The sequence below is a fragment of the Platalea leucorodia genome (genome assembly GCF_965183815.1).
Source record: "Platalea leucorodia genome assembly, chromosome: 4".
Classification (NCBI taxonomy): Eukaryota; Metazoa; Chordata; class Aves; order Pelecaniformes; family Threskiornithidae; genus Platalea; species Platalea leucorodia.
Window position 1 is genome coordinate 79,964,223 of NC_138826.1, and position 14,587 is coordinate 79,978,809.

A 14,587-nucleotide genomic window follows, 5' to 3' on the forward strand; every position below is an offset into this window, starting at 1 on the left:
TTTGTTCCTTAGCGTAAGTAAATACACAAAAACGTCCTTCCAGTGCTGACTTCCAGCGCTTCCGTAATACATATTAAGGTCGAGAACTGTACCGTGGCAAATCAATCAGGTACGATCTGCTCTCCCAGCAAGTTCAAGGCACAGAAAGGAATTGCACTGGCATTTGAATAGGGGGGCCATATGGGGTTCTTGAGCTGTCACGTTATGGATCTTCCTTCCGCTAGTAGCAGTATCTGTTGATAGAGCACAACATGTTACGTGGATTCAAATTCAAAGTCCGCGTGCTCCACAGTAACATTGCAAATACCAAAACTGCATTTATTCATCTTAATACTTCAAAATCTTGTTAAACTAATTTAAGTTTGATTGGGCTTACACTCCGCAGAGCTAATAATATCCTATTAGGGACACTGAAAAAGGCTCTGTCAAGCTAAAGTGTTGCACCTTCCTTTCTCTTGCATGAGATACAACAAATCCGATCTGCAGGGGTGGTACTGGAATGGGTTTAAGATGATACGCATGCTGCCCATAGGCAAGCAAGAGATGCACACAACTAACAACAACTGGAATAAAAGAAAATGCCCGTGCTTCATCTTCTCGCTTTAAAACTGGAAAACATATCCAGCTTCAATACTTCTAATACAATGCACAGAATCCGGGTTGTATCTATAGCTGCCAATTGGTTGGCTTGAACAACACAAATGGACCCACCACTTTTCACCGTGTTTATTTTCAGTCCCTTGCATTTCCTGGCTCTCAGAAAATGGTATCCCAGTGCTGAAATAGTTTTGCTGCAAACATTATGGGTAGATAGAAATTCCTGAGGAAAAGACTGTCTTTTCCGATTTTCTTCTAATTAGGTGTAAATTATTTTCATGGACTTCAGATTCTTTCTCAAAATCTCCATTTTGTACTTAGTAAGGAGAGTTGTGATGCAGAACATTGATAGGGAAAAAAAAAGCCTACAAGCTAAAAATGGCTGATCCCGTGCTTAGCACTGCTGAATTCTTCAAAAGTGATGCCATGGGGAGTGATAGAGGCCTGCCTATTATTCAGCGTGTTTAAAGTATTTTCACAGGTGGGGTCCAAAAGTCATTTACTCCCTTCAGCCCAGGTACTACTAATCACATGCTTCCCTATGCTGTCACTAGCTACCTGTTTTTTCATGCTTTCTGTAGTTGGAAGATGCTCTTTTGCCACCCTCCGCAGAAGATTTTGCCTAAAAGGCACATTCTGTCTATTTAATGAGTCCTTCAATATGATAAGCGTTTCAAAACTACATCTGCTGGTCTGAACTTGGATTCGATATTCTAGTTCCCTCCGAACAAAATCAAGATCATGTTCTTTTCTGCAGATGCCCCATTACAACAGGGTGCCCAAGAAGGGATTCTGCATCCAGCCCATCGTCAAGAATCAGTCAGAAATCAAGAGAATATTTTAAGGCCAATTCACCCTCCACTGATTATAAACCTCAACGACGAAGAGGATGAAGAGGACGATACGGAGGACGATGAAGAGACTCGTAAAGAGTGTTTTTCTTTCTTTTACAAGGCAGTAGCATGCGTTTTGATTTCAAAATTTCTCAAAATTCGGGGGCGAAATTACGAGTTTAGGAGGCGCCTCTCTTCTGGAAACAAGCTTTTGAACAGGGGCTGTACACACTGGTCACTGAAGGCGAAGTCACAGGATTGTTTCGAAACGATAGTGGTGTGACTTCAGCTTAAGTCATTTGTTCAACTGATTTCCAAAACTCTGTAGGCAGTCTCGTTTTATTACAGAAAGTTATCCTTAAATCTAGCAAAGAGAATCCATACAACACTCTGCACTAGTTTAACTGCGTGTGTACACGTATAAATACTTTTTTTTTTTTTTTTTTAAATGTAGTTAAACTAGTGAATGTACGTCACTTGGAGATGAGAGATTCCTAGGGAAGGAAGCAATTGCACGTTCCCGGAGAGTGAAAGTGAGAGAACGACCTACTCCCATGCGTGCACTCCGCAAATTACTCTGCTAGTTCTCAGGCAGCCCCAAGCTGCTTTTCACTTTCCCCCTGCCCTTCAGGTTGGCTGGCAGGGCTGCCTGTTAGCGCTTCCCAACTCGGTTTCAGTCTGAGGAGGCCACATTAATGTAAAAAATAGAAACAGCAGGGCTTTGCTAATCTTAGTTAGCCTTAACTGAGGCAGATGAGGAGCATTCACTTCACCAGCTCTGCCGGCAGACGTTGCAGGACAGTAACTCTGGGCAGGGGTTTTGTGACAACCACTCCCTGGTCACATGTTTAATCGGAAGATTTCCTTTTGAGTGTAAAGGAAGGATTATTTTGAAAATGAGTACTGAAGAGGTTTTTGAATCGTTTTAAATCAACAAACCTTAGCTTCTTAATATGCGTTGTAACTGCAATTCTGTTGCACTTGGAAATACCTGATGTTAAGGAATCATTTTTCTGTCCAGAAGCAGAGGTCGCAGTCAGCAAAAAAACCCAAGTCGTGACCAAAATGAAATTCATTATGGTATTTGATTATTAAGCATTGTTGAAGGTCTTTGTACAACTATCTAGTAATCTTTTAAAAATATTTCCTACAGATGTTTCCAATTGGGTGCCTAAGACTGCTGCAGATATTGAAGAGGAAAGAGCAATAAAGGAAATATGCTACAAATCTGGTAAATATGACATTAGTCACTCTTTCCTAAACGGCAATGCTGCCAATATAGTAAACTCAATATAGTAAACTGTTGTTTTTGTTTTTTTTTTTCCCTCTTGGGGTATGTTTAGGAGAGTATTACAGGATTCAGTACCCTCACGAACACCAATCAACCAAAACTGTGTCTTCACCTCGGGAAAATGAGCCGTTACCCTTGGAAGCTACCGAGCGAGACTTGCAGAAAGGCAAGTACTTTTCATCTTCTCGGACAATGTTTGCCACTTTTTAAATTACTGCTATAGGGAGAAACTATTACATAGTTTGCCCCTCCTCCCTGCTTTTTTAATTTAGTGACAATAAAGGATAGCATATTACAAATACTTCCTTAATTTTTCCCCGTAGATATATATATGTGCCACACACGTGGTGGCTACCTGTCTCGGTTGTAGATGGAAAAGGTAGAAAAGGGCTATTAACCCTATGTGTACTTTCCTGAGGTACACAACACAGGGCTTTCATGTAATTTTTCTTCACGCTAAGGATTTATGTAGTCTAATCTTAACCATCCTAAGGTTAGGAATGTAGTTGGAATTTCTCATCTACGCTCTAGATCTGCTATTTTTAAGTAAAAAAAAAAAAAATCCCTGTTTTCACAGTAGGGTAAATTTCTGGGATAAAGTCTTGATAATACTGTTTTATGTAAAACAGATTTGAGTAGGATTATGGGCTAATAAAACATGGGAACGGAAAAATTGTCTCCATGTCATGCTCTTTTGACTGACCGCTTTTGCCAGCCTAAATTGTTCAACAGAATTGGGCAAAGTTATTTTCTTCTCATTTCTACATTTACAATGTTTGTTATTAAAATAGTTTCGATAAGGTATTTCTGGCAAGTATTTAGATACATTTAGATGAGGGAATCAGTAAGAAAGATATTAACATAGCTTTTAAGATATGTCTTTATTTATCATTAGATTATATGAGATTAGAAAAAAGGATAGTGGTGTTTCCCTAAAGCATTTCTTCAATTGAGTTCCCCAAGGCTTTAGGTACTAGGATGACATGCATCTTGAAAATACCATAAGTTCGGTCAGATGGGATTCATAAATATCATTCATGAAAAGTGAGAAGCTAAAGAACGAGCAGATAATTTCTAGCTGGTTCTTCACTTTGGAGCCAGAGTCATCTTCAACCTGTGTATTATGGTATTTTCTTTGAGAGCATGAGAGTTATACATCAGTTACACTGGAGAGGACCCAAATAACTAACAAAAGAGAAAGAAGAAAAAAAGAATTAAAGGGAATTGCACTGAACTAATCACTTCAGAGACTCTTTCTCATGCTGCACCATTAATTATAACAATGGAAAGCACTGTTTAGGATTCTCCTTGTTTTAGGATTATAGTAAAAAAAAAAATCCTCTATGCTGATTACAATTGATTTTTTCCGTGCTTAATTTTGGAAAACAAGTGGTTCTGCAGAGTTATAAAAAAGCAATTGTAGAAATATGTACAAGTTAAAATGCTTTCAAAACCTGTTATGTTTGTGAGACTATCCCTAGTCAGGATGAATAGGCTTTGTGTTTTTCAGTTAACATATAGAGAAATAGCAAAGCTGCAATCCTGCATCTTGTATAATGGGAGCTGATCCCTCTGCACAAACATGGTTAATCTTAATGAAGACATAGTGTTTTGCCCCATTGAGTTCAGTATAGAATCATGTCAATAAGGCTGAAGCAGGCACTGTTCTCCTTGAATTGACTTACTACTTAGTGGTATTTAATAATTTTTCTTCATAAATATTTATTAGTGGTAAGAATAATAATAATTGCTGTAGTATTCTTTTTTGCCCCTTAATTTGTCAATGCAAAATAACACAGTACCACGCTAGTGATGCTTGCTCTAGCTTTGAGCGAACCGGTACGCACCTCCTAGCTCCAGAACTATATTGCACAGTACAAATGCACCTTACATGGTTCTTCTTTTCCTACGACCTTTATGTACAAAATGTATCTTTCTTTTAGATGTTCTTTACTCTCAGTAATAAACAGTTACCACTGAGAAACAATTCTATAATTAAATCTCTGTTCATAGCTATATGTATTTAAAGCCTTTTAAATGGACTGTTGCTCTAATTTTTTGTGAGCCTTAATGAATCAGCTATTTGGTTTCCTTATATTCTTTGCATTTTTTTTATTCATTTCAGTTAAAAACTTAATGTAATCATAAGAAGAGCAGACTCTTTGCATTGTTAACATTTCTCAGGGTGCTCCTGAGTATAGATAACTTCGTGAGACTCCTTTCCTCTAGGAGGTGATTGTTCTGTGGCTCAGAGGAACACATTTGTTGAAGGGAAAAGACAGGAGGCGCTACCTCGGGAAAAAGAACCAATTGCATCAAAGTATTCCAGTGTGAAAGGTACTTAATTATTATATATTTCCTAATTTTTAGGTGAGATTATTTTTGTTCCTCTGCAAGTGCGGTGGACGTTATATACTTTGCGTGAAACCAATCTGAAGTAAAATTTTCCATTAACAGTGTGATTTCTTTCACTGCAAGATGACAGCAGTTGTTGTATGTATGTTATGGTCCAGTTCTGCTTCTTTTAGCCAGTTTGCATCCTCTGTTAGATTCAACGTGAGCAGGTTCAGTCCCTGAGTTACCAACATCTTTGACACGCCCGTATTTGATCATGTGACATGCTGCGCACTTTCCACTTCCATCAAGTAAAACAGATTTGAATGTAGGTGGTATCTCACAGAACATGAGCCTTAAATAGAACCAGTAAAAATATGGTCAAGTAAAGAGCGTAACACTTGACAGAGTGTACTTAAAAACTAGCCACATATAGCAAATTAAAATACCCAAGTACCTCGATGGATAGGCTTCATCCTTTTCACAAGAGAATTCTTGAATATATTTGGCAGACATCGATGTGATTATTGTAAGTACGTAAATTGTTCCCCAGTTATTACTTTGTGGTTTTGGAGTAAAAAGGAAAAAAGGACAGATACTGGCTTTAAACTACCCCATAAACTGAAGCAGAAGTACAGAATTTCTGTTGCATTCTGGCCTGATCTGAGAGGAACCAAAAGAGCTTATTTACCAAAAGCGCAGGAGAAGAGGAAGAACAGGCAAAGCCACGTCTTCCTGCGGAGTCGCAGGGGCCAGGTGGAGAGCACTGTGGCGACTTTATGCTGCAGCCTTCCCTTTAAAGTTCTGTTTGTAGTTTGAAGTGGGCTTGCCTACGCAACCAACGCTATTAAAATTTTAGCCTCATCGTTGGTAGTGTTTTGTTCTGTTCACGAACTGCCCATGTCCAGGATGTATCTAGATGCTACAGACAGAAGAAGCAATTCATGGTTCAGCCAGGTGGTCTCCTTTGGAGGGCACTGGTCTCCATGGGCTCAAGCATGGATGTTCCAGAGGTCCACACACCACCTATGCAGTGGAGAGAAAGGATGTATCCGGTCTTTGTGTTTATAGTCAGTCTCTGAGTTTGCTTTCAAGATTTCCTCTGCTAGAGGAAATATAGCCACTTTTGCTTTCCTTTTAAGGAATGATACTTTTAGAATAATTAACATGTAAAACCATGTTCCACCCAAGAAGACCTGTGTATGAAGCGGGAGATTAGGTTTTCAAAACACCACTGCATTTTTGGATCAGAAAATTCTGCGAGCTTTTATAAAACAGTAAATATGTGCTATTTTAATCCCTCAGAAACAAACCACACCGAGCTGGTAAAGAACCATCACAGTAAAGAAGCAAAGGAAAAGAAGTGGATTTCTGAGAAGCCAAGAAATTCACCTAATACAGTAACAGGCAAAGGTATTTTGAGAAAACAGTTGGCTTATTCACTTTTATTTACTAAACTGCTAGATGATTTAGCACCACCTAGTTGGTTTCTGTTCTTAGTGGCAAATATGGACAATCCCTATCTGGATGGGGCTATCCACAAAGAATATTTTTTTAACCTTGTCTTCCAGCCTCCAGGCTCCTGCAGTATGACAAATTGTGAGTAACAGCACAACATTTTTGTTTGTTTTTTCACTTTTAGGAATTCACACTTCGGAGCCCAAAGTAAAACCAAGTTACCAACAGAGGGGTCAAAGTAAGGATGATGAAGCTGCTCCTTCTATGCCTTATGTGAGAGAAACTGGAAGAAAGACTTATTTCGATTCTTCAGAACCTCGAAGATCAGCATATGTAGTCTACCGTACCGTCACCCAAGAACCAAAGTTCAATGGCTCGACAGGTGGGTTCCTGCTTACACAGGATTCTTAAAATGCCTCCAATTTACCTGTCTGTGTTGCGCTGCTTTCGATTTTGTCCCTGCAGGTGAATATTAAGTTGGTTATGCCTAAATATGGGCAAGAGTAAATTTGATCCAACATAGTTTTCACAAGTAGATTGCAGCAGTATACACAGAGAGAAACATAAAGCTTTATGAAGCTTTACAATTAGTCAGATAGAATATTCATGAACAATAATTTAGCCACCTTGATAGCAAGAATTCCTTTCTCTACCCATCTAAGAGGGACAAATGCAAAGATCCGCAGATGTGCACGAATATTCTGATCCCTGTTTTTTGCAGAATCTTTTATGTGATTTATTATTTTGAAAGTATTTAATAAAGCTCAAAATAGTGCACCTTTAACTTCTCATTTTTCTCTGGATAGGGAAAGTGGTAGAAACAGTTTTGCAGTAGAATTTCAGTTTCCTCTCAAGAAGCATTCAACTTTTTTCCTCCCAGCAGTGGACGAAAGAATGAGCCTGCTTTGCATGGTATTTTTCTACAACTGGGATTTCCCTGGAGTTTTGATTGTAATGGATTTATGATTCTTTTGGCTTTAAACTACCCCATAAACTGAAGCAGAAGTACAGAATTTCTGCTGCATTCTGGCCTGATCTGAGAGGAACCAAGAGAGCTTATTTACCAAAAGCGCAGGAGAAGAGGAAGAACAGGCAAAGCCACGTCTTCCTGCGGAGTCGCAGGGGCCAGGTGGAGAGCACTGTGGCGACTTTATGCTGCAGCCTTCCCTTTAAAGTTCTGTTTGTAGTTTGAAGTGGGCTTGCCTACGCAACCAACGCTATTAAAATTTTAGCCTCATCGTTGGTAGTGTTTTGTTCTGTTCACGAACTGCCCATGTCCAGGATGTATCTAGATGCTACAGACAGAAGAAGCAATTCGTGGTTCAGCTGGAGGGCATTGGTCTCCATAGGCTTAACCCTAGATGTTCCAGAGGTCCACTCACCACCTATGCAGTGTAGAGAACTGTATCTGGGCAGGTAGTCAGCCCTTAGAGGAGAATAGTGGATGAGGGGGCTGTGTTCACAGCTGCGCTTGAGACAGTCTGAAAATACAGATAGATCCATTCAGAGAAAAGGATAGAGATGTTTCCCCAAGGCATTTCTGCAATTGAGTTCCCCAAGGCTTTAGGTACCAGGATGACATGCATCTTGAAAATACCATAAGTTTGATCAGATAGGATTCATAAATATCATTCATGAAAAGGAGAAGCTAAAGAATGAGCAGGTAATTTCTAGCTGGTTCTTCACTTTGGAGCCACAGTCATCTTCAACCTGTGTATTATGGTATTTTCTCAGAGAGCGTCAGAGTTATACATCAGGTACTCGAGTTGCTTGAGTTACACTAGACAGGATCCAAATAACAAACAAAAGAGAAAGAAGAATATAAAATGAGAGGTTAAAGGAAATTCCACTAAACTAATCACTAGCTCCTAGAGATGGGAGGAAGAGAATGACCGTGCCACTCCCTGTGCTTACACACAAGCAGCTAAAACATTCTTTCTGTTGCCTTTCCAGGTGATGGTAATACAATTCCTACAAAATTTAATAATACAAAAAGAGAAGGAGCGAGTTCAGGAAGGAGAGCACCAATAGAGAGTATCCCCAGAACAGATCGTACATCCTTTGAAAATGCAGGTAACATACTTTAGTATTGGCCACTCATTGCTGAACATCATGTGGTAAATAAAATGACTGAATATATTTTGATGGCGCTATCCACAAAGAACGTTTTTTTAATATCGTCTTCCAGCCTCCAGGCTCCTGCAGTATGACAAATTTTGAGTAACAGCACAACATTTTTGTTCAAGTTTCTTTTTTCACTTTTAGGAATTCACGCTTCAGAGCCCAAAGTAAAACCAAGTTACCAACAGAGGGGTCAAAGTAAGGATGATGAAGCTGCTCCTTCTATGCCTTATGTGAGAGAAACTGGAAGAAAGACTTATTTCAATTCTTCAGAACCTCGAAGATCAGCATATGTAGTCTACCGTACCGTCACCCAAGAACCAAAGTTCAATGGCTCGACAGGTGGGTTCCTGCTTACACAGGATTCTTAAAATGCCTCCAATTTACCTGTCTGTGTTGTGCTGCTTTCGATTTTGTCCCTGCAGGTGAATATTAAGTTGGTTATGCCTAAATATGGGCAAGAGTAAATTTGGTCCAGCACAATTTTCACAAGTAGATTGCAGAACTTCATCAAGAAGTTTAGTAGTAAAGCATTTAAGTAATCAGCAGTTAAGAAAGCGATTTCATCTTGCCAGTTTCAGTCATCTCTCTTAAACTGGATTCAATCTCCAGCCTGAGGTGCCTCCCTGTCTTAATTTCCAATAAAAGGAACCTCCTTCAGGCAGAGTAACCCCTACTTTCAGAGGAATAAAACTAAGTGAAATGAATCCCAACATCACTGCTTCGTCTCGGGCACGAACAGTTGTGGGTTTTTTTGTTCTGAAGAACACATCTTATCAAATTGCCAGGCCAAAAAAGGATAGATTGCTTAAAAAAAAAAAAAAAATAGGTGATCAGCATTTTTGTCATCAGAACGACCGTGACATTTTCGCTACCTTTCTTTTCAGCAGTACCTGAGCCATATGGCGGGAAATGCTCCAAACAAAAGAATCGGCTTGACACAAATAGGAGATTTTGGACCCAAACGGAAAACTATGGTAATAGTTCACACATTGTGTATAAACTGAAAATTTTAGGATTATTGTGCAACTAATAATTTGAATTTGCGGAATTAAGCTGGAATGAACAGAAAACCAGACTATTAATAATAATGACTTTGAACCAAAATTTACAGAAGGTGGTTAGTCATTAGGCAGCATACTCTGCTGCTTTCACAAGCAGAGGCAAAAAAGGAGACTGGAGTATGGATTTGTTTAATCTAAAAGCAACTGATGCCTGTGGGAAGATTTTCAACACAGGAACATTCACTTGGTTCAAGTCAAGGATGGCCGTGGCAGAATCGCCTCATTTGGAAGATCCTGGGAGCCCGACGGACACTCCACAAGATTACAAATGGTCTTTGAAGTCCTAGAGAGAAAGTCTGTATTTAACACTAGCTTGTATTTCAGATGATGAGGTATGATTCACCTGCTGCATTCCTTGATACTTCCGCTAATGTAATATTGAATTCCCACGTCAGGCTCAGAGAGTCTCTCCTGAAATTGTAGCTGAAATTAAGAGACAATGTATATGTTTTTCCTATAGACAAATATACTTCAGGATCTTATAGTGCACCAACTTGGAGGAAAAGAAATCCACGTGCAAAGACGTTCTCCAGGTTTAAAACAACCATTCAGGTAACTGTCTGACAGAAATTTTTACAACTCAGTCTTTTTAGGAAGAGTGACATGTCTCTGCCCACCTAGAAAACGTAAACGTGCCCTTAAAACTTCCCCAACCAAAACCCGCAAGATTCTAAGCAACGCTGAGCAGTGTGAAAGGGCAGTTAATAGTTCCATTCGTTTGCAGACGTGTCATTTTGCCTACCTAACCCATGATTCCCCATTTTTCACAGTATTACTGATACGAAAGCAAAACATGTACCCGCCTGTAAAGCGAGGAGCTGCAAGAAGGGGGTTTTGGCTTGTAGCACTGGCCAAAGCACAGCAGGGACGATGTGAGTGTGATCTCTGCGTCTCTCTGTTGGATTGCTCGTGAAGCATCTGCCATAGCTGAACGATGATCAGCCCAGGTCCCAGTCCAGAAAAGGACCCAGGCTACAAAACATTCACAAGATACCCTAAGGACCACTAAGACATTTTACAGCTGTCTTGAAAGCAGAGATGAGAACCTCTGTCTTGTGTCTCGTCTTGAAAGCTTACTTCTTAAAATGTTTCTGAAAGAGCATATAGTTTCACTCTACTAAATTATGCACACAACCGTCTGTGTATCTATTTTGGCAGCAGAGCCAGGAAGGCACGGAAGCGAACAGAAAAGGAGAACGATATGTAGACAGGAGAAAGAGATGAAGCCAGCGCGTCAATTGACAAGAAAATTTCCTTATTTCAGTTTAGCTTTATCAAGTGGAGATCAGAAGATGATCAAATTGCGTATTCCAAAACTAAGACGTAGGAAGTACGCTGTAGCATTTTGAAACTGGTAAAAATGGGCATTTGTGTTTAAAAATAGTGTTTGTATATTCGTAAGTGTACAAGAAATGTGCCTAATACAAATAAAGAGGTATTCTATTTTAACACATATGTGTATATATATATTTTAATAAGTGTACCTAATACAAATAAAGAGGTATTCTATTTTATCTACATTATTTCCCTTGCTTGTAACAGGACCGTACTTAGTTAAAATAAATTCCACTGAGCTTTGACTACATTGAATTGACAAACATAAAAGCATGCCTTCGTTGAACTCATCTTTCAACTTTAAAGATACCTGCAGAAAACTCCGCACCGCAAATCAAGAAAACATCTTCCTCTCCCCGACTCCATAACCGGCAGCGCCCTGCGCATGGAGGAGAGAGCGATCCACAGCACAGCTAGCCTGAGCAGGCACCGGCTGTGCTGGGCTGTGCCCTGCTGCGGCTGAGGGAAGGGGGGTTATTTGGAACGGGGTTGCTGCCTGGAGAGAAGGAGGCTGAGGGGAGACCTTACCCCTCTCCACAACTACCTGCAAGGAGGTTGTAGCCCGGTGGGGGTCGGTCTCTTCTCCCAGGTAACACGTGACAGGACGAGAGGAAACGGCCTCAAGCTGCGCCAGGGGAGGTTTACATTGCATATGGGGAAAAACTTCCTCCCCAAAAGTGTTGTCGAGCCCTGGCACGGGCTGCCCAGGGAAGTGGTGGAGTCCCCGTCCCTGCAGGTATTTAAAGGACGTGTACGAGTGGCGCTTTGGGACATGGCTTAGTGGTGGACTTGGCAGTGCTAGGTTGACGGTTGGACTTGATGATCTCAAGGGTCCTATCCAACCTAAATGATTCTACGATTCGATGACTAAGCAATATATACGCGGCTCAATGAGATCTTATGAGTTCCTGTGAGGTGTTAACTACTCTTGACTGGAATCAGAGGACCGTAAGTGATCAGTGCTTTGTGCGATCAAATCCTTGTTTAAGATTTCCCTTTCACAGCTTCAAAGGCACTAAGATCCACGAAAAGAAGGAAAAATACATGCGTGTGTTCCAGATCACAGATGCAGCCCCTATTCTATTACTTAATCCCCTCCTGCCTGGTTCTCTCTGTCACCAGGGCCCCAAAGAGGCGGCAAGGGAAACGGAGGAGATTCAACATTTCGTGCGCTGAGGCCCTGAAGATTGCACTTCTGTCTTTTCACAGACTCGCTGCACGACAGATCCCCCCCACAAAACTAACAGTACTTGAAAATAAGCCCCGAGATACAAGAATCGTTTCAACCTTTTTTCAGCTTGCTTGTTGGGTTTTCGATCCAGCCTGGCCCACCTCTACGCTTGCCCTGGGGTCTCCGGAGGGGTAAAACCAGCAGTTTACTGAGGTAACCACACCCTGCAGAGTACCGAAATCAACTGCATAAAAGGCAGGACAAGAATTCTCATTTGCCACTAGAGAAATTTTAGATCCAAAGACACTATTTAAAGTCATAAATGAATTACGGTATATGAATCTAAAAACCTATTTGGAGAATCCTGCCTGCTTTAATACAGAGTTTCCTTACAGTTTCAGGTAAAGGCAAGAACCCCAGTGATGCCATGAACCACAGCCTTCTCATTTCCTCCCAGCCTCCCTACTGCTTTTAATCCTCCCCAAGGAAACCAGACACCCTTTCCCATATGAATTCTAGTACGCAGGGAAGATTTCCTAAGACGAGATTTTCGCAACAGCTGTAATCCAAGAAACGATACCATAAAAGTGAAAAGCAGGTAAAACAAGGCTTCTAGTCAGCATGAGAAATCTGCATGTGGGTCTTCCTCATTACCTTTATAGGTAGTCACGCCAACAGCAGGCTCCGTCCACCTTTTCAGCAGGAATTGCACTGTATGCCTATCTGCCACCTCCAGGAAAGCAGGGCTCCATCACGCCTGACTTGGGAAGACAAACGCCATCACTCCAAACGCCCCCCTTCCTCCTTCTGTCCCCAGCTTTTTATTGCTGAGCACGACGTCGCATGGTGCGGAACGTCCCTTCGGTCAGCTGGGGTCAGCTGTCCCGCCCGTGTCCCCTCCCAGCTTCTTGGGCACCCCCAGCCTACTCGCTGGTGGGGTGGGGTGAGAAGCAGCAAAGGCCTTGACGCTGTGTGAGCGCTGCTCAGCAGTAACAAAAGCATCCCTGTGTTAGCAACACCGTTTTCAGCACAAATCCAAAGCACAGCCCCATACCAGCCACTATGGAGACGATTAACTCTATCCCAGCCAAAACCAGCACGGGGAGGTACCCTGACACGACCACTATCAAGATGGTGTTGGCACTCAGAGCCCAACAATTAAGTTGCTGATGGTTTGGCAATCGTTCCCGCTCTTCCCTCCAGAAGTCAACCACCAACGGGAGAAAGTCACCCAGACGGATTCCTGTTCTCTGGGCAGCCAACAGACAGCAGCAGGTGCTGCTACTAAAACTGGGAAACGCGAGTTGGAGGAGGTCTACAGCTGGACAGGTGAATGCCACCCCAATCTGTCCCGACATCTCGGGGAGAACAAACTTTGATTGGGCTCCATTACTTTCACCTTGGCAAGTATTCCACACCTATATCCAGCCTCAAATGAATTCTTCTGTCATAAGCCTGATACGCCTTCGATCACAAAAAAACCAAAACCAAACCAAAACCAAAAACCCAGAGAGAGGGAGACAAGCTTAGTTTTCCCCACAGGGCTCACAGGCGGGGGCGGCAGGATGGTTTTACACAAGCTCCCAGCACGATCCTGTTGGAGCGGCCTCATTCCTCGCCGCCACTGTTGCCCACACTTAGCAAAAGCAAACACACGGCCAGGGTGAGCACCTGGATGCACCTGGCAGGAAAAGCGTGGGACAGAGCCAAAACGGCACCCGAACGACCTTTCTGGCCCGCATTTCAGGGGGGAGCCCTAGGGACACCTCTGCTGCGCTCAAGAGCTGCACCGAAACCTCCCGGCTGTGCCCCTCCCCGCGGCCCAGCGACCCCCCCGGGGACGGGGACCGGCCACGGCCACGGCCACGGCCACAGCCACGGCCCCTCTGCGGGGACTCTGCGGCCCCGCCTGCCCCCCGCCCGGCCCCGTGCCGCCCCGGCCACCTGGCGCTGCCGCTTGGCCGACGGCTCCTCCTTCACCTCGGTCACGAACAGAGCACGGAACCTGCCGCTGCGCCGCGCCACGGCGCCTCATGGCCCCGGCCGCCCGCCAGCAGCCCCGCGACGCACCCGTGCGCCGGGGACGGGGGGCCGGGGCGCGGTCGCCTCTCGCCAGCCGCCCTCAGCCAGGCGGCGGCTCCGCCGCCCTCCGCCGCCCGGCCCGGCCGCGGGCCTGGGGCAGCTCCGCTTCCCACAGCGGCGGCTCCCGGCCTGGCGGGGCCGGGCCGGGCCGCGCCGCCCCAGCTGTGCTCGGCGCCGGGCTGAGGCGGCCGCGAGGCGGCCCGGTCGCGCGCCCTGGCGGCGGCCGCCAGCCGTTGGCGCTGCCGTTCCCCCGGCCCGGCGGCCTTTCCTCAGGCTGCCGGTTCTGCGCTCCAGGGGGCCA

The 14,587-nt window shown here is 43.4% G+C and overlaps 1 protein-coding gene across 1 annotated transcript; it reads left to right on the plus strand.

The window, feature by feature from the left end:
* Window positions 1–1,338: 1,338 nt before the first annotated feature.
* On the plus strand, window positions 1,339–6,924 carry LOC309589731 (uncharacterized protein C12orf50 homolog; the record flags this gene model as incomplete). The annotated part of the gene is made up of 5 exons (XM_082310208.1): window positions 1,339–1,522; window positions 2,774–2,887; window positions 4,951–5,058; window positions 6,361–6,468; window positions 6,698–6,924. The coding sequence occupies 5 exons, from the start codon at window positions 1,339–1,341 to the stop codon at window positions 6,922–6,924; spliced, it is 741 nt and encodes a 246-aa protein (XP_082166334.1).
* Window positions 6,925–14,587: the final 7,663 nt, after the last annotated feature.